Below are 25,346 nucleotides of genomic sequence, written 5' to 3' on the forward strand. Positions count from 1 at the left end.
AAACCTATTTATTCTTTTTTATCCCTTAAATGCACAGTGTCCTGAGGGCTTCTCCAACATTTTGTAACCACCTGGTGTCCAGAGTTTCTGAAATATTACCTTTTCCTATTCCTCTTAGGTCACAGTGCTACTAATGAGATGTCACTAAGGTTGTCATTATATCCTAGGGGGATTTCTTCCTAATCCATATGTATAATTTATTAGCAAATCGTGTTTGTGTGTGTGTGAGTATGTGCCCACTTAGTTAGCTACCTGCTCATCTCATTCCACTCCATCCCCATCTGCTCCTCCAAGTGAACTACAGAAATCTTTAATAAATCTTTCTTAAATTGAGATGTATTTGACATGTAACATCATATTAGTTCAAGTGTACTACATAATGATTTGATATTTGTGTATTTTGTGAAATGATCACAATAAATCTAGTTAACGTCTGTCACCACAGTTACGAGTTTCTGTGATGAGAACTTTTAAGACCTACTCTCTCAGTAACTTGCAAATATACAATACAGTATTAACTATAGTTGTCATGCTGTAAATTACATCCCCATTACTTACTTTATAACCAGAAATTTATACCTTTTGATCTTCACTCATTTTGCCCACTTCTTTCCCCTGCCTCTCACAGCCACCAGTCTCTTCTCTGTGTCTATGAATTTGAATTTGTATGTGTAAGATTCCACATATAAGTGAGATCATATGATATTTGTCTTTCTCTGATTTATTTCACTTAGCATAATGCCCTCAAGGTCCTTCTGTGTTATTGCAAATGGCAAGGCTTCCTTTTTTATTAAAGGCTGAAAATACTCCATTGTATGTGTGTACCACATGTTCTTGATAAGTTCATTCATCAGTGGACCTAAGCAACCTAAGGGTTGCTTCCATGTCTTGGCTGTTGTACCTAATGCTGCAGTGAACATGGGGGTGCTTACACATCTTCTCAACTTAGGATGGGGTTATGTTCCAAGAAATCCATCGTTAGATTGAAAGTATCATAAGTCAAAAATGCACTTAATGTAGCTAACTTACTGAACATCATGGCTTAGCCCAGACTACGTTAAATGTGCTCAGAACACTTCCATTGCATTGCCTAGACATGGGCAAAATTATCTAAAGCAAAGCTGTAGTGCTGGATAGCTCATGTAATTGACTGAATACTATACTGAGAGTGAAAAACAGAATGGTTGCATGGGGACAGAATGGTTTTAAGTGTATCAGTTGTTTCCCTTGTGATGGTGTGGTTGACTGGGGAGGAGCTGCAGCTCACTGCTGCTGTCCAGCCTCACCACAGAGGATCGTACTGCATTTCACTAGCCCAGGAAAACATCAAAATTCAGAATCAAGTATGGTTTTTACAGCATACATATCGTTTTCCCACTGTTGCAAGTTGAAAGTTGAACTATCCTAAGTCAGGGACTGGCTGTATATCTTTTTGAGTTAGTATTTTTTGGTTTCTTCAAATGAATACTCAGTAGAATTGCTGGCTCATGTGGTAGTTCTATTTTTAGAGGAACCTCCATTCTGTTTTCCATAGTGGCTGCACCAATTTACATTCCCATCAACAGTGCACAGTGGTTCCCTTTTCCCTCCCTCCTTGCCAACATGTGTTATTCCTTGTCTTTTTGATAATAGCCATTCTTACAGGTGTGAGGTGATACCTCACTGTGGTTTGATTTGCATTTCCCTGACAATTAGTGATATTAACACCTTTTCATGTACCTTTTGGCAATCTGTATGTCTTCACTGGAAAAATGTCGGTTCAGGTCCTCTCTCAATTTCTTAATTGGATTGTTTGGGCTTTTTTTGCTATGGGGTTTTTAATGAGTTCTTTATGTATGTGGATGTTAACCCCTTATCAAATAGAAGATTTGCAGATATTTTCTCCCATTTGGTAGATTGCCTTTCTGTTTTGTTGATGATTTCTTTTGCTGTGCAGAAGCTTTTTAGTTTGATGTGGTTTTCATTTATCTTGGCGTTTGTTGCCTTTGCTTTTGGTATCAAATCCAAAAATCTATTGCCAACACCAGTGTTAATAAGGAGCTCACTGATGTTTTCTTTTAGGAGTTTTATGGTTTCAGGTCTTACATTCAAGTCTTTAATCCATTTGAATAAATTTTTGTGTATGATGTAAGTTACGTTAAGTGGTCCAGTTTCATTCTTTTGTGTGTGGTTGTCCAGTTTTCCCAGCACTACTTATTGAAGGACTGTCTTTTCTCCATAGTATATGCTTAGCTCCTTTGCAGTTAATTAATTAGCCATGTATGTGACAAATTGATCTTGTATGGCAGTGAGATGCATGCAGTTGATGTTGAGGTAGCAAATACTTGAAGGGACCTCAGGTTCCTGTATTGCACAGGCCTCAGTAAGGGGCATTTCCAGAAATATTGACTTATTTCATATGTTGAAATCAGAGGAGTTTCCAGTAAAAAAAATAAGTAAGAAGAAATTAAGGCTTATTTAAATCAATTCTTACTCCACAGGTACCGAAAACAAATGGAAGAAATGCAAAAGGCTTTCAATAAAACAATAGTAAAACTTCAGAATACTTCAAGAATAGCAGAAGAGCAGGTTGGTCGTCTTCATGCCTTACTTATTTTTTATATAAATTCCCTCTGAATTTTGTAGAATATTGCTGGGGAGAAGGATCTCTAGAGCAGTTTTTTTGAAGCATTACTCATACAATGAGATTTATTGTGTGTGTTGTGTGTAGAAATGCAGTGGCCTTTTATGCAACTTTGTTAAACTCTAAAATCTTTTGTGGTTTTCCATGTAGGTCATCTTACTGATTGAGAATAAGAATGCCTCTGTTTTCTTCTTTTTAATACTTACATTTTTTAGATTTATTCTTTCTTTCCCCACTTCTTGTGTAGAGCTGTGCAGTAGGACTGGTGATAGTGGCCATTCCCATCTTGTTAATTTTAAAGGAAAGATTTCAGTATTGCATGATTAAGTATGTTTATTAGCAAGTTTTTATAGTCTGTTACCATGATGAACCCAATTTATCCAGTTTTTCTTTGCTTTACAAAATCTTTGCTTAACCCAAAGTCACAAAGAATTTCTTGCTATGTTTTCTTCTTAAAGTGTTATAGTTTTAGTTTTACTTCAGGTTTATGATCCATTTTAAGGTTTTACATGTTGCAAGTTGTGAGTCAAATTTCCTTTTTGGGGAGGAAAGTGTTAGGAAACTTATGAATGTCTTATTGTTTCAGCATCATTTGTTGAACAGAACTTTCCTTTCTCTACCAAATTTCCTTTGTACTTTAGATAAAAATCAGTTGACCATATTAATATATATGTGGGTCTGTTTCTGGGTTTCTTTCTGTCCTATTTATTTGTCTGTCTGTCTTGATGCCAATACCACACTATTGTGATAGCGATACAGCAATTCTTGAAGTCAGGTAGTGTGAATCCTCCAACTTTGTTCTTTTCCAAAATTGAGTTTGGAATCAATTTATCAGTTTTTATAAGAAAAAAAAATTGTTTGGGTCTTGATTGGGATTGTATTGAATTTACAGATCAATTTGGAGAATGAACATCTTAAAGTATTAAGTCTTCTGACCATGGACATAGTGTATTTAGTAATTTTAATACAGTGATTTCCCCTCTGTATTTTCTCTTTGATTTATATGTAACATCTGTGCCTTATGTCTTAAAGACTTATTTAAGTACTTTTAAGTAATCTTGTAACTCTTCATTACAAGTATTAAACAACTCACTACATTTAATAGCTTGTCCTTTAAGTATTTATAACTGTCTAGAATTTATCAGTGTTTGTCAAATATAACCAAAAGAAAAATGTAATAAGTCACTTGCAGCATTTTAAAGATAAAGTAGGATAGGAAGTAGCACTAGTGATCACAGTAAGGGAGGGAGTAAGTGACACTTTTTGTTACAGTTTTATATGTCCATCTCCCCATCACACATACACGGTTGTGACTTAAAACATACTTAAAATCTAAATTTGAAAAACATACATCTAGAATAATAAATGGTTATGTAGCTATTGTATACAGAGTCCTCAATTAGTGTAAGAGTTCCTTGACTGCTTTCTGCCATCTTTTCTTTCTCCCCACTAATAAGTTGAAAATTTCAGTCTTATTCAGTACAGTCTTATCTAATAAAGGTTCATAACCATCATTGTGTGTGCATAATTCCCAAGATATGCATACAAATGATATTTTAAATAAAGACATGTTTGTTGATTATACAAGTTTCTAAAATTCAGAACTGGAAAGATGGATGTTTTTTGATGAATTTCTTTCCTTGGTGATATTCTAGCATTGACTAGATGATCATCTGCAGAGTTTTGACTGTGTGATGCCCTAATTTCATTTTAATATGTTATTTAAAAGAACTTTTAACACCTTCTTGGCATGAGCCTGCTTTATATCCAAAAAAGTTTTTCAGAAAATTTTCTGCATGTCTTTTTGCCAGCTGCTTTGGTTTAAAAACATTTTTGACAAAATGACTGTTATGCATATAGCTGGTTATATGCTCATACATATGGAGCCCATGTTAACATGAAAAGTAATTTATTAACTTCTGTTAGACAACAATCTACATGTAGCAATGAGTAGCAAAATCTTTTCTTTGGGGGAAGGGAAGGAGGGTTGAACAGTCTCAGATATTTCAAGTGTTTTTTATTTAAATTTCTGGTCAAAGTTTATGATATTCATGCATTAAGAACTTCCCCCCTGAGGAACTTAAGAGTTTTTCCAGATTATTTTACTTGAACTTGTAACTAATATACACATAAAATGCAAAGAAAATTATACTTACTTCTTCCTTTATCATAGGATCAGAGGCAGACCGAAGCCATCCAGTTGCTACAGGCACAACTGACCAACATGACCCAGCTTGTTTCAAACTTATCAATGACGATAGCAGAACTGAGACGTGAGGTAACTGTTACAGCTGCTGGTACTGTAAGACACATTGCATATACAGAGGGTGTCATAAAGGCAGGCTTATTAAGAACATGGTATCTAAACACTTTAACCAAACAAAATAATCATGTAAGAGAACTTTTTCAGAGTACCACAATGTGGCATTTTAAAGTTTTGGAAATACATCATCATCATCTTTTGGAAAACATGGCTTTCATTATTTAGGTCTTACATAAAATAGTTATAAAGCAATTGTAATAGGACTTTTGCAAACCATTGATAGTTACAACACATACTTCATTTTTAGTCCAAAATGCTTGACAAAATTTTTTTACTGATTTCTCAAGTATTTATTGAACAACCAGTATATGTGCAGCACAGGTTGGGGCATACATCAGTGAGTAATAGTCCCTGGCTTCAGAGGGCCCTCTCTCCTAGCGTAGAGAAGGATACACAGAGTAAATATTGGAGGACAGTGGGGTTGAGAATGAAACGTGTGCGGTGGCAGTTACTGCCTTAGCTGGGGTGATGCCAGAAGGCTAATCTGAGGAAGTGGGATTCGAACTGAGAGGTCAAGAGGCGTGAGCAGCCACACAAGGCCTGGGGTCAAAACAAACGTAGGGCAAAGCGCTCGCGGTTAGAAACAGTGGGATGTGTTTGAGGGTCTAAAGCAAGCTGGTGTGGCTGGAGTAGAGTGAATGAGACAAGTGAGGTTAGGAAAAGAGTTCAGGGTATTGGCAGGGGCCCTGTCCTGTAGCCTTTTTAGGCAACTTAGAATTTGAATTTTATTTTAAGCATTGCAAGCCACTGGAAGGTATTAAGTAAAGTGACATGGATTGTCTTATTGACAGCACTTGGAAACATCTCGCCATCTGTTGCTCTGTGGAGAATTGCTACTTAGGGAACAGCAAGAGTGTAAGTGGGAGAAAACCAGTTAGGAAACAGTTGCAGTAAGTAGCCTGGGCTAGGCAAGGTGGGTTGGATTAGGGTTTTAGAAGTGGGACCGTGTGAAGTTGTTGAATTCAGGATATTTTAAGGATATTTTTCAGATACTTTGTAGAAAGACAAGCCTTGCTGGAAGATTGGATATATGGGACGAGGAATTAAGGATGATCCCCAGGTTTTGGGCTTTAAAAAACACTGGGTGATTGGTGGTTCAGTTCTATAAGATGGGAAACTAGGTAAGAACAGGATTTTTTTTTCTCCATGAGTAGACAGTACAAATGGAAAGACCAGCAAATGTGGCAAAATGTTAACAATTTCTGGACATAGCTAAAAGGGATAATATGTTCCTATTTCCAAACTTTTCCATAGGTTTGACATTTTTCAAAGAACTGGGGGGAAAAAAGAAAAAACATTGCTTTAGTAGTACATTTTAAAGGAGCACGCCCTGTATTTATGGTTTTGAAGCACATTGAAAAGATGTTTAAGATGATTTGTCCTATGAATTTTAGACTCCACTGTGTTGTTTCCTAGTATGTTTTTTCAAATTATTATTATTAAACCCTCTTCTAATTTCAGGTTTCAGATCGACAAAGCTACCTTGTCATATGTTTGGTTCTCTGTGTTGTCTTGGGACTGATGCTTTGTATGCAGCGTTGTCGAAACACCTCTCAATTTGATGGAGATTATATTTCAAAATTTCCTGAAAGTAATCAGTATCCAAGCCCTAAAAGGTAACATCAGCATTATATTTTATAATTTTCTTTTTTTATAGTACTTCTTATATTTTTGAGAAACTTGAGCAAATACAGGGATACTGAGATAATTTCTTTCCCCATATGATTATCTTGAAACCAAAATGTTAAAAACATCATTGGAACTAGTGAGACAGTGCTGTGCCTGGAAGGTTCCATGAACTCTTAATAGAGAAAACACTGATAATAAGTGCCTAAAAACTCTTGAAATATGTTAGTTGTGAAAGATGCTTGAACGCGGAATTGAAAGGGGAAGAATAGGTATTTTAATATAGCATGTTTTAGAGAATGATCCTTTAATTTTTCTTTCTTTTTTTTTTTTACATGTATTGGTAATTAACTGGAGTATTACCTTAGACATTAGTCCTGTGTGGCATGTAGCCTCACCTAGCTCCAACTACAGGTAAATCACATGTAGTTTACTCACTGTGCCCTATGTTGATTTGTTTGAATGTGTTAGGTGTTTCTCTTCCTATGATGATATGAATTTGAAAAGGAGAACTTCATTCCCACTCATCAGATCCAAGTCTCTACAGTTAACTGGCAAAGAAGGTAGGTTTTTGTGGATATGTAATATGTATATATAAATAAAAACAAATACAGCTTAGTTCTTGTGTTTGAGACCATCTGCCACAGAATAATGGGTATAAATCACCTTTGTGTTTGTGCTCTGTCAAAGCCACCTTATCATTTTCACACTGTAATTTTGTTCCTAAAAGCCCAAAGGTGGGGAGGGGGGCTTAGTTTAATTAGCCATTGGTAGCTTTGTTTGCACATGGCTCCTGTTTAGAAGTATTTCTTTTTAGAAAGGGATGTTTGAGAAAGTTCAACAGATATGAAAAACCTGAGTGCTTCCATAGCATCCTGTGCTTATCTGCCTCCTCTTCCTGTGCAGGTAGGAGCCCTTCTGTCTCCAGTTTAGGTCTGTGACACACTTTGTGGAAAAAAATCTGTTCTTTTTTCATAGTCCAGGGTCTGTACTAGCCTTCCATTGTCTAACCCTCAGTTAATACTTAACACCTAAATGAATGGATGTGTACTGAGTGACTATTTTCCTATATTAGTACTTTTATACTTACTGCTTTAATTAGTGTTTATTAAGAAACTGACCTTCACAGCAACATTAAAATAACCAAATTAATTATTTATTTCAATTAGGAGTGCTTTCTTAATAATCATTGGCTTTTTTCTCTTTCTCTTTAGGATTTAGTTACTGAGCAGACCGTGTTTCAATTGATTAAACCATTCAAGTAATCATTCCTGAGCTTCACTGGTTTACTGTTATCACAAAGCTTTACAAGCTTACCCCATTTACATGTGTGTGTACTCAGGACTAATAAATCTCTTTCTCCTTCCTACTTTTTTCTTTCTTACGTTTTTCTTCTTTTGGCTGATAGGTTTTTTTAGAACTGTAACTTTTAATTGAAGTATTACATACAAGAAAGTATAATTATCATAGTCAAAGCTTGATGAATTTTCACAAACCAAACACATCTGTGTGATCAGCCCCCAGATTAAGAAGCAGAACATGATCTGGCACCCTAGAACTTGACTATGTTCTTTTAGTCACTGTCTATCCTACCCCAGGGAGTCACTTTGTGAATTTTGTTGATTGTGAAATTCACCATGTCATTGAATATAGTTGTAGTTTGTTATTCTCATTCCTGTATAATATTCCATATTACAGATATCATTTACATTTGGTTTATTTTCAGTTTGAGGCTATTACATATCTTTGGTGAACACATGTATGCATTTCTGTGACAGGATTTCTTTTGTTTTTAACACTGAATAATATTCCGTTGTACAGATATGCCATATTTTATTTATTCATCTGTTGATGGGCATTTGGCTTGCTTCCACCTCTTGGCTATTGTGATCAGAGCTGCTGTGTCATGAGTGTGCACATAGCTCTAAAAGACCTTGCTTGCAGTTCTGGGTATGTAACCAGAAGTGAAATTGCTAGGTAATATGGTAGTTCTGTTTTTTGAGGAACCTTTATACTGGTCTCCATAGTGGTTGCCCTATTTTACAATCCCACCAACAGTGCACAAGTATTCTGGTTTTCTCCACATTCTCATTAACACTTGTTTTTATATATATGTATATATGTGTATATATGTATATATGTATGTATGTAATATGTAATAGGGGACATCCTACTGGGTGTGAGGTGATAGATATTTCAATTGTGGTTTTGATTTGCATTTCTCTGATGATTAGTGATGTTGAGCGTCTTTTCATATGCTTTTTGGCCATTTGTAAACCATCATTGGAGAAATACTGTTCAAGTCCTTTGCCCATTTTTTAAATCAGGTTATTTGATTTTTTGTGGTCATTTAATTGTAGGAGTTCTTTATGTATTCTGGATATTAATTCTTATCAGACACATGATTTGCAAATATACTGTTCCTTTGATAGGTTGCCTTTTCACTCTGTTGATTGTATCCTTTGATAGACAGAAGTTTTTAAGTTTGACATAGTCCCATTTGTCTATTTTGTCTTTGTTGCCTGTATTTTAGATGTCTATATAAAGAATGATTGCCAAGTTCAATGTCATGAAATTTTCTCCCTATGTTTTCTTTCAGAATTTCATAGTTTTAGGTCTTACATTTAGGTCTTCAATCCATTTTGAGTTAATTTTTGTATGTTGTGTAAGGTAAGGGCCCAGCTTCATTCTTTAGCGTGTGGATATCCAGCACCATTTGTTAAAGAGACTCTCCTTTCCCCATTGAGTTTTCTTGGCACCCTTGTTGAAGATCATTTGACCATATGTATGAGGGTTTATTTCTAGGCTCTTCTTTCTATTCCATCGGTCTATTTGTCTTTAAGACACTACCACACTGTTTTGATCACTGTAGGTTTGTAATGCAAAAAATATTTGAAATTAGGAAGTGTGAGTCCTCTGACTTCATTCTTTTTTTTCAGAATTGTTTTACCTATTGAAGTCCCTTGAGATTCTGTATGAATTTTCAGGTGCATTTTCTGTTTTGGAAAAAAATGCTTTTGGAATTTTGATAGGGATTATTCTGAACTTATAGGTCATTTTGATAGAATGGACATCTTAATAATATTAAATCTTCAAGTCAATATGAGATGCCTTTCCATTTGTTTGAATCTTTTAATTTCTTTTATCAATGTCTTGTAGATTTCAATGTACAAGTCCTTCACTTCTTTTTTTTTTTTTGTGAGGGCATCTCTCATATTTATTGATCAAATGGTTGTTAACAACAATAAAATTCTGTATAGAAGAGTCAATGCTCAATGCACAATCATTAATCCACCCCAAGCATAATTTTCGTCAGTCTCCAATCTTCTGAAGCATAACAAACAAGTTCTTACATGGAGAACAAATTCTTACATAGTGAATAAGTTACATGGTGAACAGTACAAGGGCAGTCATCACAGAAACTTTCGGTTTTGCTCATGCATTATGAACTATAAACAGGTCAAATATGAATACTCATTTGATTTTTATACTTGATTTATATGTGGATACCACATTTCTATCTTTATTATTATTATTTTTAATAAAATGCTGAAGTGGTAGGTAGATACAAGATAAAGGTAGAAAACATAGTTTAGTGTTGTAAGAGAGCAAATGTAGATGATAAGGTGTGTGCCTATAGACTATGTGTTAATCCAAGCTAGACAAGGGCAATAAAACATCCACGTATGCAGAAGATTTCTCTCAGAACAGGGGGATGAGGTTCTAAGCCTCACCTCTGTTGATCCCCAATTTGTCACCTGATGACCCCCCTGCGACTGTGCCTGTCTTAGGTTGTTCCTCCCTTGAGGAATCTTACCCGTCTCTAGCTAACCAGTCATCTTCCGGGGCCATACAGGGAAATGTAAAGTTGGTAAGTGAGAGAGAAGCCTTATTGTTTGAAAAGGTTAGCTTTTTACTTCTTTGCAGATTTATGCCCTGTGGCTTCTATGTCCAGCATTTGTCTTGAGGTATCTTTACCACTTGGAAGAATTATGATACTCGGTAAATTTGATATGAGGCACGAATTCTATTTAAGGGTTGTAATTAGGAAGGAAGAAGAAAAGCTATAGAAGTAGCAGGCAGAAGAAAACATGGGAAGATTGATTATTTCTTTGACATATCTTCTTGTAGAGTAACTTCAGCATGTATAGGTTTTAAACTACTAATTAAATTGCGCACACACATTAACATAATAGGAGTATAGTTACATAACCAAAGCATACCTGTAATTACCAGCCATCTCCAGTGAAACCAAGAAAACCAGTTAGGCACCTTAGGCATTTGTGAAAACTTATCTATGATATGGTGGATATTGTCCAACTGAACTTGAACAGTCTGAGAGAAATCAGACAAATTAAAACAACCCATTCCTGGGGACTGTTCACATCCCATATGTTCTTTTAACAGTAAATAGTCTGTAGTTGTAAGATTTTGGAGCGCTACAATTTGCACTTCTCCTAATTCTTGGTTGAGTTCCAACAGTATAGATCCAGTCAAATTTGTTGTTTTACTGTAAGCACATGCCAGCTTAGATATCTCCTTCTTCATACCCATGGCAAGTCCAGGAACTGGTGGGATGAGTGCATCTACACCTGTAGCAATGCGTGGATCTTTGTTGGGGTTTTTTGATGATCATCTTCTGGCATGAGTCTTCCAGAGAGTGCTGATGTTGGAAGTTCTTTTTCATATCGTATCTTAGTTGATTTTTGGGGTAGCCAAATTAGGCTTTGATCCTCTGTATAAACACAAACAGGCCCTTTGCCTACACTTTTATATGCCCTTTATACCCTTGTGTAGAACTCATTGGAGGTTACCACACAGGAACTGCCTTTTTTGTTGTTGTTGTTATCATTAATCTACACTTACATGATGAATATTATGTTTACTAGGCTCTCCCCTATACCAGGTCCCTGCTATAAACCCCTTTACAGTCACTGTCCATCAGCATAGCAAAATGTTGTAGAATCACTACTTGCCTTCTCTGTGTTGTACAGCCCTCCCCTTTCTCCCACCCCCCCATGTATGCTAATCTTAATACCCCTGTCTTCTTCCCCCCATCCTTATCCCTCCCTACCCACCCATACTCCCCAGTCCCTTTCCCTTTGGTACCTGTTAGTCCATTCTTGAGTTCTGTGGTTCTGCTGCTGTTTTGTTCCTTCAGTTTTTCCTTTGTACTTATAGTCCACAGATGAGTGAAATCATTTGGTATTTCTCTTTCTCCGCTTGGCTTGTTTCACTGAGCATAATACCCTTCAGCTCCATCCATGTTGCTGCAAATGGTAGGATTTGCCCTTTTCTTATGGCTGAGTAGTATTCCATTGTGTATATGTACCACATCTTCTTTATCCATTCATCTATCGATGGACATTTAGGTTGCTTCCAATTCTTGGCTATTGTAAATAGTGCTGCGATAAACATAGGGGTGCACTGATCTTTCTCATACTTGATTGCTGCATTCTTAGGGTAAATTCCTAGGAGTGCAATTCCTGGGTCAAATGGTAAGTCTGTTTTGAGCATTTTGATGTACCTCCATACTGCTTTCCACAATGGTTGAACTAATTTACATTCCCACCAGCAGTGTAGGAGGGTTCCCCTTTCTCCACAGCCTCGCCAACATTTGTTGTTGTTTGTCTTTTGGATGGCAGCCATCCTTACTGGTGTGAGGTGATACCTCATTGTAGTTTTAATTTGCATTTCTCTGATAATTAGCGATGTGGAGCATCTTTTCATGTGTCTGTTGGCCATCTGTATTTCTTTTTTGGAGAACTGTCTGTTCAGTTCCTCTGCCCATTTTTTAATTGGGTTATTTGTTTTTTGTTTGTTGAGGCGTGTGAGCTCTTTATATATTCTGGACGTCAAGCCTTTATCGGATGTGTCATTTTCAAATATATTCTCCCATACTGTAGGGTTCCTTTTTGTTCTATTGATGGTGTCTTTTGCTGTACAGAAGCTTTTCAGCTTAATATAGTCACACTTGTTCATTTTTGCTGTTTTTTTACTTGCCCGGGGAGATATGTTCAAGAAGAGGTCACTCATGTTTATGTCTAAGAGGTTTTTGCCTATGTTTTCTTCCAAGAGTTTAATGGTTTCATGACTTACATTCAGGTCTTTGATCCATTTTGAGTTTACTGTTGTATATGGGGTTAGACAATGGTCCAGTTTCATTCTCCTACATGTAGCTGTCCAGTTTTGCCAGCTCCATCTGTTGAAGAGACTGTCATTTCGCCATTGTATGTCCATGGCTCCTTTATCAAATATTAACTGACCATATATGTCTGGATTAATGTCTGGAATCTCTAGTCTGTTCCATTGGTCTATGGCTCTGTTCTTGTGCCAGTACCAAATTGTCTTGATTACTATGGCTTTATAGTAGAGCTTGAAGTTGGGGAGTGAGATCCCCCCTACTTTATTCTTCTTTCTTAGGATTGCTTTGGCTATTCGGGGTCTTTGGTGTTTCCATAGGAATTTTTGAATTATTTGTTCCAGTTCATTGAAGAATGTTGCTGGTAGTTTCATAGGGATTGCATCGAATCTGTATATTGCTTTGGGCAGGATGGCCATTTTGACGATATTAATTCTTCCTAGCCACGAGCGTGGGATGAGTTCCATCTGTTAGTGTGCCCTTTAATTTCTCTTAAGAGTGACTTGTAGTTTTCAGAGTATAAGTCTTTCACTTCTTTGGTTAGGTTTATTCGTAGGGTTTTTTTTTTTTTTTGATGCACTTGTGAATGAAGTTGTTTTCCTGATTTCTCTTTCTGTTGGTTCATTGTTAGTGCATAGGAAAGCCACAGATTTCTGTGTGTTGATTTTGTGTCCTGCAACTTTGCTGTATTCCGATATCAGTTCTAGTAGTTTTGGGGTGGACTCTTTAGGATTTTTTATGTACAGTATCATGTCATCTGCAAAGAGTGACAGTTTAACTTCTTCTTTACCAATCTGGATTCCTTGTATTTTTTTGTTTTGTCTGATAGCCGTGGCTAGGACCTCCAGTACTATGTTAAATAACAGTGGGGAGAGTGGGCATCCCTGTCTAGTTCCCGATCTCAGAGGAAATGCTTTCAGCTTCTCTCTGTTCAATATAATGTTGGCTGTGGGTTTATCATAGATGGCCTTTATTATGTTGAGGTACTTGCCCTCTATTCCCATTTTGCTGAAAGTTTTTATCATGAATGGATGTTGAACTTTGTCAAATGCTTTTTCAGCATCTATGGAGATGATCGTGTGGTTTTTGTCTTTCTTTTTGTTGATGTGGTGGATGATGTTGATGGACTTTCGAATGTTGTACCATCCTTGCATCCCTGGGATGAATCCCACTTGGTCATGGTGTATGATCCTTTTGATGTATTTTTGAATTCGGTTTGCTAATATTTTGTTGAGTATTTTTGCATGTATGTTCATCAGGGATATTGGTCTGTAGTTTTGTTTTTTGGTGAGGTCTTTGCCTGGTTTTAGTATTAGGGTGATATTAGCTTCATAGAATGAGTTTGGGAGTATCCCCTCCTCCTCTATTTCTTGGAAAACTTTAAGGAGAATGGGCATTATGTCTTCCCTGTATGTCTGATAAAATTCCGAGGTAAATCCATCTGGCCCGGGGCTTTTGTTCTTTGGTAGTTTTTTGATTACCGCTTCAATTTCGTTGCTGGTAATTGGTTTGTTTAGATTTTCTGTTTCTTTCTGGGTCAGTCTTGGAAGGTTGTATTTTTCTAGGAAGTTTTCCATTTCTCCTAGGTTTCCCAGCTTGTTAGCATATAGGTTTTCATAGTATTCTCTAATAATTCTTTGTATTTCTGTGGGTTCCGTCGTGATTTTTCCTTTCTCGTTTCTGATACTGTTGATTTGTGTTGACTTTCTTTTCCTCTTAATAAGTCTGGCTAGAGGCTTATCTATTTTGTTTATTTTCTTGAAGAACCAGCTCTTGGTTTCACTGATTTTTTTGCTATTGTTTTATTCTTCTCAATTTTATTTATTTCTTCTCTGATCTTTATTATGTCCCTCCTTCTGCTGACCTTAGGCCTCATTTGTTCTTCTTTTTCCAATTTAGATAACTGTGACTTTAGACCATTCATTTGGGATTGTTCTTCCTTTTTTAAATATGCTTGGATTGCTATATACTTTCCTCTTAAGACTGCTTTTGCTGTGTCCCACAGAAGTTGGGGCTTAGTGTTGTTGTTGTCATTTGTTTCCATATATTGCTCGATCTCCATTTTGATTTGGTCATTGATCCATTCATTATTTAGGAGCGTGTTGTTAAGCCTCCATGTGTTTGTGAGCCTCTTTGCATTCTTTGTACAGTTTATTTCTAGTTTTATGCCTTTGTGGTCTGAAAAGTTGGTTGGTAGGATTTCAGTCTTTTGAAATTTACTGAGGCTCTTTTTGTGGCCTAGTATGTGGTCTATTCTGGAGAATGTTCCATGTGCACTTGAGAAGAATGTGTATCCTGTTGCTTTTGGATGTAGAGTTCTGTAGATGTCTGTTAGGTCCATCTGCTCTACTGTGTTGTTCAGTGCTTCCGTGTCCTTACTTATTTTCTGCCCGGTGGATCTATCCTTTGGAGTGAGTGGTGTGTTGAAGTCTCCTAGAATGAATGCATTGCAGTCTATTTACCCCTTTAGTTCTGTTAGTATTTGTTTCACATATGCTGGTGCTCCTGTGTTGGGTGCATATATATTTAGAATGGTTATATCCTCTTGTTGGACTGAGCCCTTTATCATTATCTAGTGTCCTTCTTTATCTCTTGTTACTTTCTTTGTTCTGAAGTCTATTTTGTCTGATATTAGTACTGCAACCCCTGCTTTCTTCTCGCTGTTGTTTGCCTGAAATATGTTTTTCCATCCCTTGACTTTTAGTCTGTACATGTCTTTGGGTTTGAGGTGAGTTTCTTGTAAGCAGCATATAGATGGGTCTTGCTTTTTTATCCATTCTATTACTCTATGTCTTTTGATTGGTGCATTCAGTCCATTAATATTTAGGGTAACTATTGAAAGATATGTACTTATTGCCATTGCAGGCTTTAAATTCGTGTTTACCAAAGGTTCAAGGTTAGCCTCTTTAGTATCTTACTGCCTAACTTAGCTCGCTTATTGAGCTGTTATATACACTGTCTGGAGATTCTTTTCTTCTCTCCCTTCTTATTCCTCTTCCTCGATTCTTCATATGTTGGGTGTTTTGTTCTGTGCTCTTTCTAGGAGTGCTCCCATCTAGAGCAGTCCCTGTAAGATGTCCTGTAGAGGTGGTTTGTGGGAAGCAAATTCCCTCAGCTTTTGTTTTTCTGGGAATTGTTTAATCCCACCATCATATTTAAATGATAGTCGTGCTGGATACAGTATCCTTGGTTCAAGGCCCTTCTGTTTCATTGCATTAAATATATCATGCCATTCTCTTCTGGCCTGTAGGGTTTCTGTTGAGAAGTCTGACATTAGCCTGATGGGTTTTCCTTTATAGGTGACCTTTTTCTCTCTAGCTGCCTTTAAAACTCTTTCCTTGTCCTTGATCTTTGCCATTTTAATTATTATGTCTCTTGGTGTTGTCTTCCTTGGATCCTTTGTGTTGGGGATTCTGTGTATTTCCGTGGTCTGTTCGATTATTTCCTCCCCCAGTGTGGGGAAGTTTTCAGCAATTATTTCTTCCAAGATACTTTCCATCCCTTTTCCTCTCTCTTCTTCTTCTGGTACCCCTATAATATGGATATTGTTCCTTTTGGATTGGTCACACAGTTCTCTTAATATTGTTTCATTCCTGGAGATCCTTTTGTCTCTCTCTGTGTCAGCTTCTATGCGTTCCTGTTCTCTGGTTTCAATTCCATAAATGGCCTCTTGCATCCTATCCATTCTGCTTATAAACCCTTCCAGAGTTTGTTTCATTTCTGTAATCTCCTTTCTGGCATCTGTGATCTCCCTCCAGACTTCATCCCATATCTCTTGCGTATTTCTCTGCATCTCTTTCAGCATGTTTATGATTTTTATTTTGAATTCTTTGTCAGGAAGACTGGTTACGTCTGTCTCCTTCTGTGGTGTTGTCTCTGTGATCTTTGTCTGCCTGTAGTTTTGCCTTTTCATGGTGATATGAATGGTTTGCAGAGCTGGGACGAGTGACGGCTGGAAGAACTTCCCTTCTTGTTGATTTGTGGCCGTCCTCTCCTGGGAGAACAGCAACCTCTAGTGGCTTGTACTGGGCAGCTGCGCGCAGACAGGGCTTCTGCTTCCTGCCCGGCTGCTATGGAGTTTATCTCCGCTGTTGCTGTGGGTGTGGCCTGGCTCGGGCCGCTGCTCCAAAGTTGTGTAGTAGTGTTGGAGGGGGAGCGGCTGGGAGGCTTTTTATCTCCGTAAGGGGCCTCCGTGCTCCCTGCAGCCCACGGGATTAGGGTGCCCAGAGATCCCCGGATTCCCTACCTCTGGATTAAGTGTCCCGCCCTGCCCCTTTAAGACTTCCAAAAAGCACCTGCCAAAACAATACAACAACCACAAAAAGAAAAAAATTTTTTTTTTAATTAAAAATAAATAAATAAATAAATAAATAAATAAATAAATAAATAATGGCCGCTCGTTTTCCTTTATTCTCCGGCGCCAGCCTCAGGCATCTGCTCACCGGTCTTGCTGCCCTGTTTCCCTAGTATTGGGGTCCCTATCCCTTTAAGACTTCCAAAAAGCGCTCGCCAAAAGAAAACAGAAGAAAAAAAAATGGCCACTCGCTTTTCTTATGTCCTCCGGCGCCAGGCCTCCGGTACCCGCTCACTGGTCTTGCTGCCCTGTTTCCCTATTATCCAGGGCCCCGTGTATACACTGTGTCTGCGCTCTGGCCCGGATGGCTGGGGCTGGGTGTTCAGCAGTCCTGGGCTCCGTCTCCGTCCCGCTCTGCGTACTCTTCTCCCGCCGGGAGCTGGGGGGAGGGGCGCTCGGGTCCCACCCGGCCGGGGCTTTTATCCTACCCCCTTTACGAGTCACTGGGTTCTCGCAGGTGTGGATGTGGTCTGGATGTTGTCCTGTGTCCTCTGGTCTTTATTCTAGGAAGAGTTGTCTTTGTTATATTTTCATAGATACATGTGGTTTTGGGAGGAGATTTCCGCTGCTCTACTCATGCCGCCATCTTAGCTCGACCCGACTTCACTTCTTTAGTTAGGCTTATTCATAAGTATTTTATTCTTTTTGATACTTTTGTAAATGAAATTGTTTTTCTTAATTCCCTTTTTGGATTTTCATTGTACTGTGTAGAAGTGCAACTGATCTTTGTGTGTTGATTTTGTATCCTGCAGCTTCACTGAATACATTTGTTCCTTGTAGCAGTTTTTTTCTGTGTGGAATTTTTAGGGTTTTCTAAATAATAAGATCATGTCATCTCTGAGTAGAGATAATTTTACCTTCTTTCTTTCAATTTGGATCCCTTTTATTTCCTTTTTTGCTAATTCATGTTTTCTTAATTGCTCTGGCTAGGACTTAAAATACTATGATGAGTGGAAGTGGTAAGAGTAGAAATCCTTGCCTTGTTTCTGATCTTACAGCAAAATCTTTCAATCTTCCACTACTGCATATTATGTTAGTTTCATAGATGGCCTTTAATATGTTGAGATAGTTTCCTTCTGTTCCTAATGTATTGAATATTTTACTTGTGAAAGGGTTTTGAATCTTATCATATGTGTTTTCTCCATCAGTTGAGCTGAAAATGTAGTATTTGTCCTTTATTCTGTTAATGTGGTGTGTTACATTGACTGATTTTCATACATTGAACCATCCTTGTGGTCTAGGAATAAACCTCATTTGGTCATGGTATATAATCCTTTTAATGTGCTGTCAAATTTGGTTTGCTAGTATTTTATTGTTGAGGATTTTTATATTGATACTCATTAAGAATATTGGTCTGTAGTTTTCTTGTTGTGGCTTTGTCTGGCTTTGGTATCACAGTAATGCTAGCTTCATAGAATGAGCTTGGAGGAGTGTTTCCTCCCTAGTTTTAGAAGTCTGTGTTGTCATATCCTCAAGCTCAGTGTTTTTTCGCTCACCTATGTCCAGTCTATTTGTGAAGAATCTCTAACATTTCTTTTTTAGGATTTTTCTGTTACATTATTTGTTCTTGCATATTGTCTACTTTTTTCCATTTAAGCTCTTAACATATTAACCATAGCTTTAAAAAATTACTGGTTTGATAATTCCAACATTCCTGCCATATCATCCTCTGGTTCTAATGCTTGTTTTGTCTTTTCAAACTTTGTTCTTTTACCTTTTACTATCCCTTGTAATTTTCTATTGAAAGGGGGACATGATGTTCTTGGTAAAAGGAACTGTGGTAAATAGACCTCTACTGGTGTAGTGGTGTGGTGGTAAGGGAAGCATTCTGTAGTCCTATAATTAGGTCTCAGTCTTTTGGTGAATTTTTGTCCCTGGACTGTGAACCTCACCAGTGTTTCTCAGGTCTCCCCTTCCCCCAGGCAGGTTAGGCTTTGGCAAAATAGTCTCTCCCAAAGGCAGGCCTTTCCAAGAACAGAATGCTCTGGCATATTTCAAAATGGTGAGGACCTGGTAGAATTCTTTGATGTAAAACTCAAAAAAGTGTGGGTGTTCCTCTCTGATTCCATCTCCCTTGGAGTTTTTAACTCACAAACGTGTCTGCACTGTATGTCTAGCAATTTGTCAGTTACAGTTCAGATTTTCCTTCTCAGGCACTGATTCCCACAGAGGTTTCTGCCCAGGTGAGTTGAGATTGTTAGTATCTGCGTCTTTGTCTCCAAGTTTGGGGACAGTGGTTTGCCTTGTGACCTCACTTCTCTGACAGATGTAAGAGTATTGATTTTTCAGTTTGTTTAGCTTTTTACTTGTTATTAGGAACAAGTGGCAACTACTGGACTGCTTTTACATGTGAGACTGGGAACTAGTGCCTAGATTTTTATATTGATTTTATAGACAGCAATGTAGTTTTACCTGAATAGTTCATTTCTAGGTTATTTTGTATTTTACAGGCATATCTTTTGAGAATAAAGACAGTTTTGTTTCTTCCTTTCCAATCCTTATAGCTATTATTTCTTTTGCTTCCTTGACTGCAATGGCTAGCATTTTAGCAGTGTTGAATAGAAATGGTGGATGGGCACCTTTGTCTTATTCCTATTCTTAAAGAGAAAGCTCTAAATGTTATGTATTATTATGTTTGTCATAGTTGTTTTATAGATATCCTTTACCTAAAGAAGTTCTTCTCTCTTGTTTGGTAATAGTTCCCCTCCTTCAGTAATCTGTTTAATTTTGTCAAATATTTTTTTAACATCTTTTAACATAATTTCTAATCAGTTATTAAAATAAATTAACTGATTTTCTAAAGTCAAAATTTTATTTCATTCTTACTAAACACAAGTTGGCCAGGATAGTTCATTTATTTCTATATTTTATGTATATATTGTTAGTTTTAAATAATTGTGTTTGCTATTAACTGTTAAAAGTTTTGGACCTGTTCATGAATAAGCTTGGCATGTAATTTTTTATTTCTCGGACTATTGGATTTTGGTATGCAAAGCTTATAAAATCAGATGAGCACTGTTCTTGTTTTCTGTTCTCAGGAAAAGGTTATTAAGATTATAATTATTTCTTTTTTGAATCAGTAAAGTTATGTAGATCTGGAATTTGCTTTGTAAGAGAAGTTTTTGGCCTCTAATTCAGGTTATAGGAACCAGGGTTTTTGGTCACTTTAAAATTTACAGCAATGCTCCATTTTATCTAAATGTTAAAATTTATTAGCATAAAGGTATTGACATATTTTTTTTAATTGAAGCATCATTGATATACAATCTTACATAAGTTTCAGGTGTATAACACAGTGCTTCAACAGTTACCCATATTATTAAGTCCTCACCCCCATTAATACAGCTACTATCTGTCAAGAAAGAAAGATGTTACAGAATCATTGGCTGTATTCTCCAAGCTCTACTATCCCTGTGACAACCTACACTATCATTGAGAATTTTTATGCCTCTATATCCCCTTCAGTGTCCCCACCCACTCACCCAAACCCCTCCCCCATGGTAACTGCCAGTCACTTCTCAGTGTCTATGGGTCTACTTCTGTTTTGTTCATTCCATTTTGCTTTGCATTTATATTTCACAAATAAGTGAAATCACATGGGATTTGCCTTTCTCCGCCTAGCTTATTTCACTGAGAATTATACCCTCTAGATCCATCCATGTTGTTTCAAATGACAGGATTTTTTTTATGGCTGAATAATATTCTATTATGTATATGTACTACATCTTCTTTATCCATTCATCTATTGATGGACACTTAGGTTGTTTCCATATCTTGGCTATTGTAAATAATGCAGGAATAAACATAGGGATGCATATATCTTTTCAACTCAGGGATTTTTTTTTTCTTCAGGTAAATTCCTAGAGGTTGAGTTACTGGGTCAAATGGTATTTATTTATTTTTTTTAGTTTTTTGAGGAACCTCCATACTGCTTTCCACAGTGGCTGCACCAATTGATACCCCACCAACAGGGTAGGAGGGTTCCCATATCTCTACATCCTCACCGACACATGTTAATTATTGACTTTTGGATACTGGCTATTCTGACTGGTGTGAGGTGATATCTCATTGTGGTTTTGATTTGCATTTCCCTGATGATTAGTGATGTGGAGCATCTTTCATGTGCCTGTTGGCCATCTTAATTTCTTTGGAGAAATGTCTGTTCAGGTCTTCTGCCTCTGCCCATTTTTTAATCAGGTTATTTGATTTATTTTGGTGTTGAGGCATATGAGTTATTAATATATTTTGGGTGTTAACCCCTTACTAGATAAATCATTTATAAGTATATTCTCCCATACTGTAGGTTGCCCTTTTGTACTGCTGATGGTGTCCTTTATTCTACAGCAGCTCTTTAGTTTGATCTAGTCCTATTTGTTCATTTTTTATTTTGCTTCCCTTGCCTGAGGAGATGTGCCTAGGAAAAAATGGCTCATACTTATTTTCAAGAGATTTTTGCCTATGTTCTCTTCTAAGAGTTTTATGGTTTCATGTCTTACATTCAGGTCTTTGATCCATTTCAAGTTTACTTTTGTGTATGAAGTTAGGCAGTAGTCTAGTTTCATTCTCTTGCATGTAGCTGTCCAGTATTCCCAACTCCAGTTATTGAAGAGACTGTCTTTTCCCCAGTATATATTCATGGCTCCTTTATTGTATATTAGTTGACCATGTATGTGTGTGTTATATCTGGGCTCTCTATTCTGTTCCATTGATCTATGGGTCTGTTCTTGTGTCAGTACCATATTGTTTTGATTATTGTAGCTTTGTAGGAATGCTTGAAATCGGGGTGCATAATACCCCCATCTTTGTTCTTTCTTGGGATTGCTTTGGCATTCGGGGTCTTTTGTGGTTCCATATGAATTTTAGAACTATTTGCTCTAATTCATTGAAGAATGCCATTGGTATTTTGATAGGGATTGCATTAAATCTGTAAATTGTTCTGGGCAGGATGGTCATTTTGACAATATTCTTCCTATCCGTGAGTATGGGATAGATTTCTGCTTATTGGTGTCTTCTTAATTTAATTTATCTCATGAGTGTCTTGTAGTTTTCATAGTATTGGTCTTTCACATCCTTGTTTATTCCTTGTTTAGGATTATTCCTAGGTATTTTATTCTTTTTGATGCAATTGTAATTGGAGTTGTTTTCCTGATTTCTCTTTACGCTAGTTCATTTTTAGTATATAGGAACACAACAGATTTCTGTCTGTTAATTTTATATCCTGCAGCTCTGCTGAATTCAGTTGTTCTAGTAGTTTTTTGGTGGATTCTTTAGGGTTTTCTATGTACATAATCATGTTTTCTGTAAATAGTGGCAGTTTAACTTCTTCCTTACTAATTTGGGTGCCTTTTATCTCTTTGTGTTGTCTGACTGCTGTGGCTAGGACTTCTGGTACTATGCTGAATAAAAGCAGTGAGAGTGGGCACCCTTCTCTTGTTCCTGATCTTAGAGGAAAAGCTTTCAGCTTTTCGCTGTTAAGTGATGTTGGCTTTAGGTTTGTCATATATGGCATTTATTATGTTGCGGTCTGTACCCTCTATACCTATTTTGTTGAGAGTTTTTGTCATGCATAGATGTTGAATTTTGTCATGATTTTTCAGCATCTATTGAGATCATGTTGTTTTTATCCTTCTTTTTGTTAATGTGGTGTATTGATTGATTTATGAATGTTATACCATCTTTGCAGCCCTGGAATAAATCCCACTTGTTTGTGATGGATAACCCTTTTGATGTATTTTTTTAATTCGGTTTGCTAATATTCTGTTGAGGATTTTTGCATCTGTGTTCATCAGGGATACTGGTCTATACTTTTCTTTTTTAGTGTCTTTGCCTGGTTTTGGTATTAGAATGATGCTGGCCTCAGAATGAGTTTGGAAGTAGTGCCTCCTCTTCTACTTTTTGGAAAACTTTAAGGAGGGTGGGTATTAGGTCTTTACTACATGTTTGATAAAATTCAGCTGTGAGTCCATCTGAACACGGACTTTTGTTTTTTGGGTGTTTTTTGATTACCAGTTAAATTTCATTGCTCGTGATTGGTCTGTTCAGATTTTGTTTCTTTCTGGGTCAACCTTGGAAGGTTGTTTTTTCCTAGAAAATGTCCATTTCTTCTAAGTTGTCCAATTTATTGGCATATAGTTTTTCATATTATTCTCTAATAATTCTTTGTATTTCTTGGTATCCATTGTGGCTCTTCCTTCTTTGTTTCTGATTTTATTTATGTACTCTCTCTTTTTTTCTTGTTAAGTCTAGCTAGGGGATTATCTATTTTGCTTATTTTCTCAAAGAACCAGCTCTTAGTTTCATTAATTTTTTCTTTTGTTTTATTCTTCTCTCTATTACTTACTTCTGCTCTGATCTTTATTCTGTCCCTCCTTCTACTAACTTTGGTTTTCATTTGTTCCTTTTTCTAATTTCTTTAATTGTGAGTTTAGAATGTTTATTTGGAATTGCTTTGTTTCTTGATGTAGGCCTGTATTTGCTATATAGTTCCCTCTTAGAACAGCCTTTGTGGCATCCCACAAATACTATATATTATTGTATTTTTGTTTTCATTTGTCTCCATGTATTGCTTGATTTGTTTTAATTTGTTTATTAATCCATTGATTATTTAGAAGCATGTTGTTTAGTCTCTATGTGTTTGTAGGCTTTTTTGTTTTCTCTGTGTAATTTATTTCTAGTTTCATACCATTGTGGTCTGAGAAGTTGCCTAATACATTTCAACCTTTTTGAATTTATTGAGGCTCTTGTGGCCTAGTGTGTGATCTATTCTGGAGAACATTCCATGTACACTTGAGAAAAATGTGTATCCTGCTGCTTTTGGGTAGAGTGTTCTGTAGGTATCTGTTAAGTCCATTTGATCTACTGTATTGTTCAGTGCTTCTTCCTTATTTATTTTCTTTCTGTCTGTTGATGTGAGTTGTGTATTAAAGTCTCCTACAGTGAATATGCTATGATCTATTTCCTCCTTTAATTCTGTTAGTGTTTGTTTTATATATTTAGGTGCTCCTATGTTGGGTGCATAGATATTTATAATGGTTGTATTCTCTTGTTGGACTGACCCCTTTATTATTATGTAATGTCCTTCTCTGTCTGTTGTTTTGAAGTCTATTTTGTCTAAATATTGCAACTACTGCTTTTTTCTCCCTATTGTTTGTGTGAAATATCTTCTTCCTTCCCTTCACTTTTAGTCTGTGTATGTCTTTGGTCTGAAATGAGTCACCCGTAGGCAGCATATAGTTGGGTCTTGTTTCTTTAACCATTTGGCAGTGGCTGTGAGTCACTCACAGGGAGGGGGCATGGTGGAAGGGTGCACAGGCTTGTGGAAGCAGCATGAGGGGCGGGAGGCTGTGCTGGGGTGTGCAGCTATTGCAGTGAGTCTTGTAGGCACCCTGTCGCAGCAGTGAGGCATGTAGCCCCGGGCTTGGCCACCCATGGGGAGGAAGGAGCTCTCAGAGCTGGCTCCTGCAGGTGCCTCCCCAGTTGGGTTGAAGCAGGGCTGTGAAAGCTATGGGAGGGTCTCCCTCTACCCACCGGGCAGCAAAATCCAAGACTGGTGGGTTGGTTCACTGGCACTGCAGGGAAGCTACTCAGGACTGAGCCACCAACAACAGGGATGGAGCACCTGGGGCTCCTGAGAGTGCCTGACCTGTTGGGCTGAGGGATGGCTGGGCAGGTAACATCCACCTGCCCCTTCTCCTGCAGAAATAGCTCCATCCAACCCTCACCTCTCTGGCTCCCCTTGCGCTGGTGGCAGTTCTTTCAAACTGTTGCCTCTGTGTTGGGTCTCAGCGGGACCAGTGGATTATGCCTGTCCACAGGTGGCTGGTGTCTCAGTCTCCCAGAGTGTTCCAACCGTCCCTGGTATCCAGTCCCACTAATCTCCAGAACCCAGTGTAGTGTGAACTCATGTTCCTGAGCAAATGTCCAGGGCCAGGTGTGCAGAGTTCCTGGGTGTCTACCTCTTCCCTGCTCTGTTCCTCTTCCTCCTGCCTGTGGGCTGCGATAGGGGAAGGGCTTCGGTCCTGCTCCATTGTGGCTCTGCCACTTTACTCTTTTCTATGTGGTCTTTTCTTCTTCCCCACATGTAGGTGGTCTGTCCTGCAGTTTTCAGTTTGTTTTCAGGGTTAATTGTATTTGCTGTAATTACCTCCTTGGTGTATGTGTGGGAGGAGGTTTCCACCTTGCCTTCTTGCTCTGCCATCTTGAGCCTCCTCCCATATCTTTTGCATATTAACTGTTCTTATTTTTTCCCCTCCCTTGCCCTCATTAAGATTTTTTTGTT

General features: G+C 37.5%; 1 protein-coding gene across 4 annotated transcripts in view; it reads left to right on the forward strand.

Moving 5' to 3' along the window:
- The window catches only part of SUCO (SUN domain containing ossification factor), a 102,577-nt gene that overhangs the window by 71,695 nt on the left and 5,536 nt on the right, over nt 1-25,346 (forward strand). For 3 of the 4 annotated variants that reach the window (XM_036918465.2, XM_036918467.2, XM_036918470.2), the window contains 4 exons: nt 2,481-2,568; nt 4,797-4,901; nt 6,408-6,562; nt 7,044-7,135. In XM_036918465.2, the coding sequence (XP_036774360.2) occupies nt 2,481-2,568; nt 4,797-4,901; nt 6,408-6,562; nt 7,044-7,135 (440 nt within the window). Of the gene's footprint in view, nt 1-2,480; nt 2,569-4,796; nt 4,902-6,407; nt 6,563-7,043; nt 7,136-7,389; nt 7,479-25,346 lie in introns of all 4 variants that reach the window. The other variant, XR_008999344.1, reaches the window with a different exon arrangement.

This window comes from Manis pentadactyla, chromosome 9 (genome assembly GCF_030020395.1).
Source record: "Manis pentadactyla isolate mManPen7 chromosome 9, mManPen7.hap1, whole genome shotgun sequence".
Taxonomy (NCBI): domain Eukaryota; kingdom Metazoa; phylum Chordata; class Mammalia; order Pholidota; family Manidae; genus Manis; species Manis pentadactyla.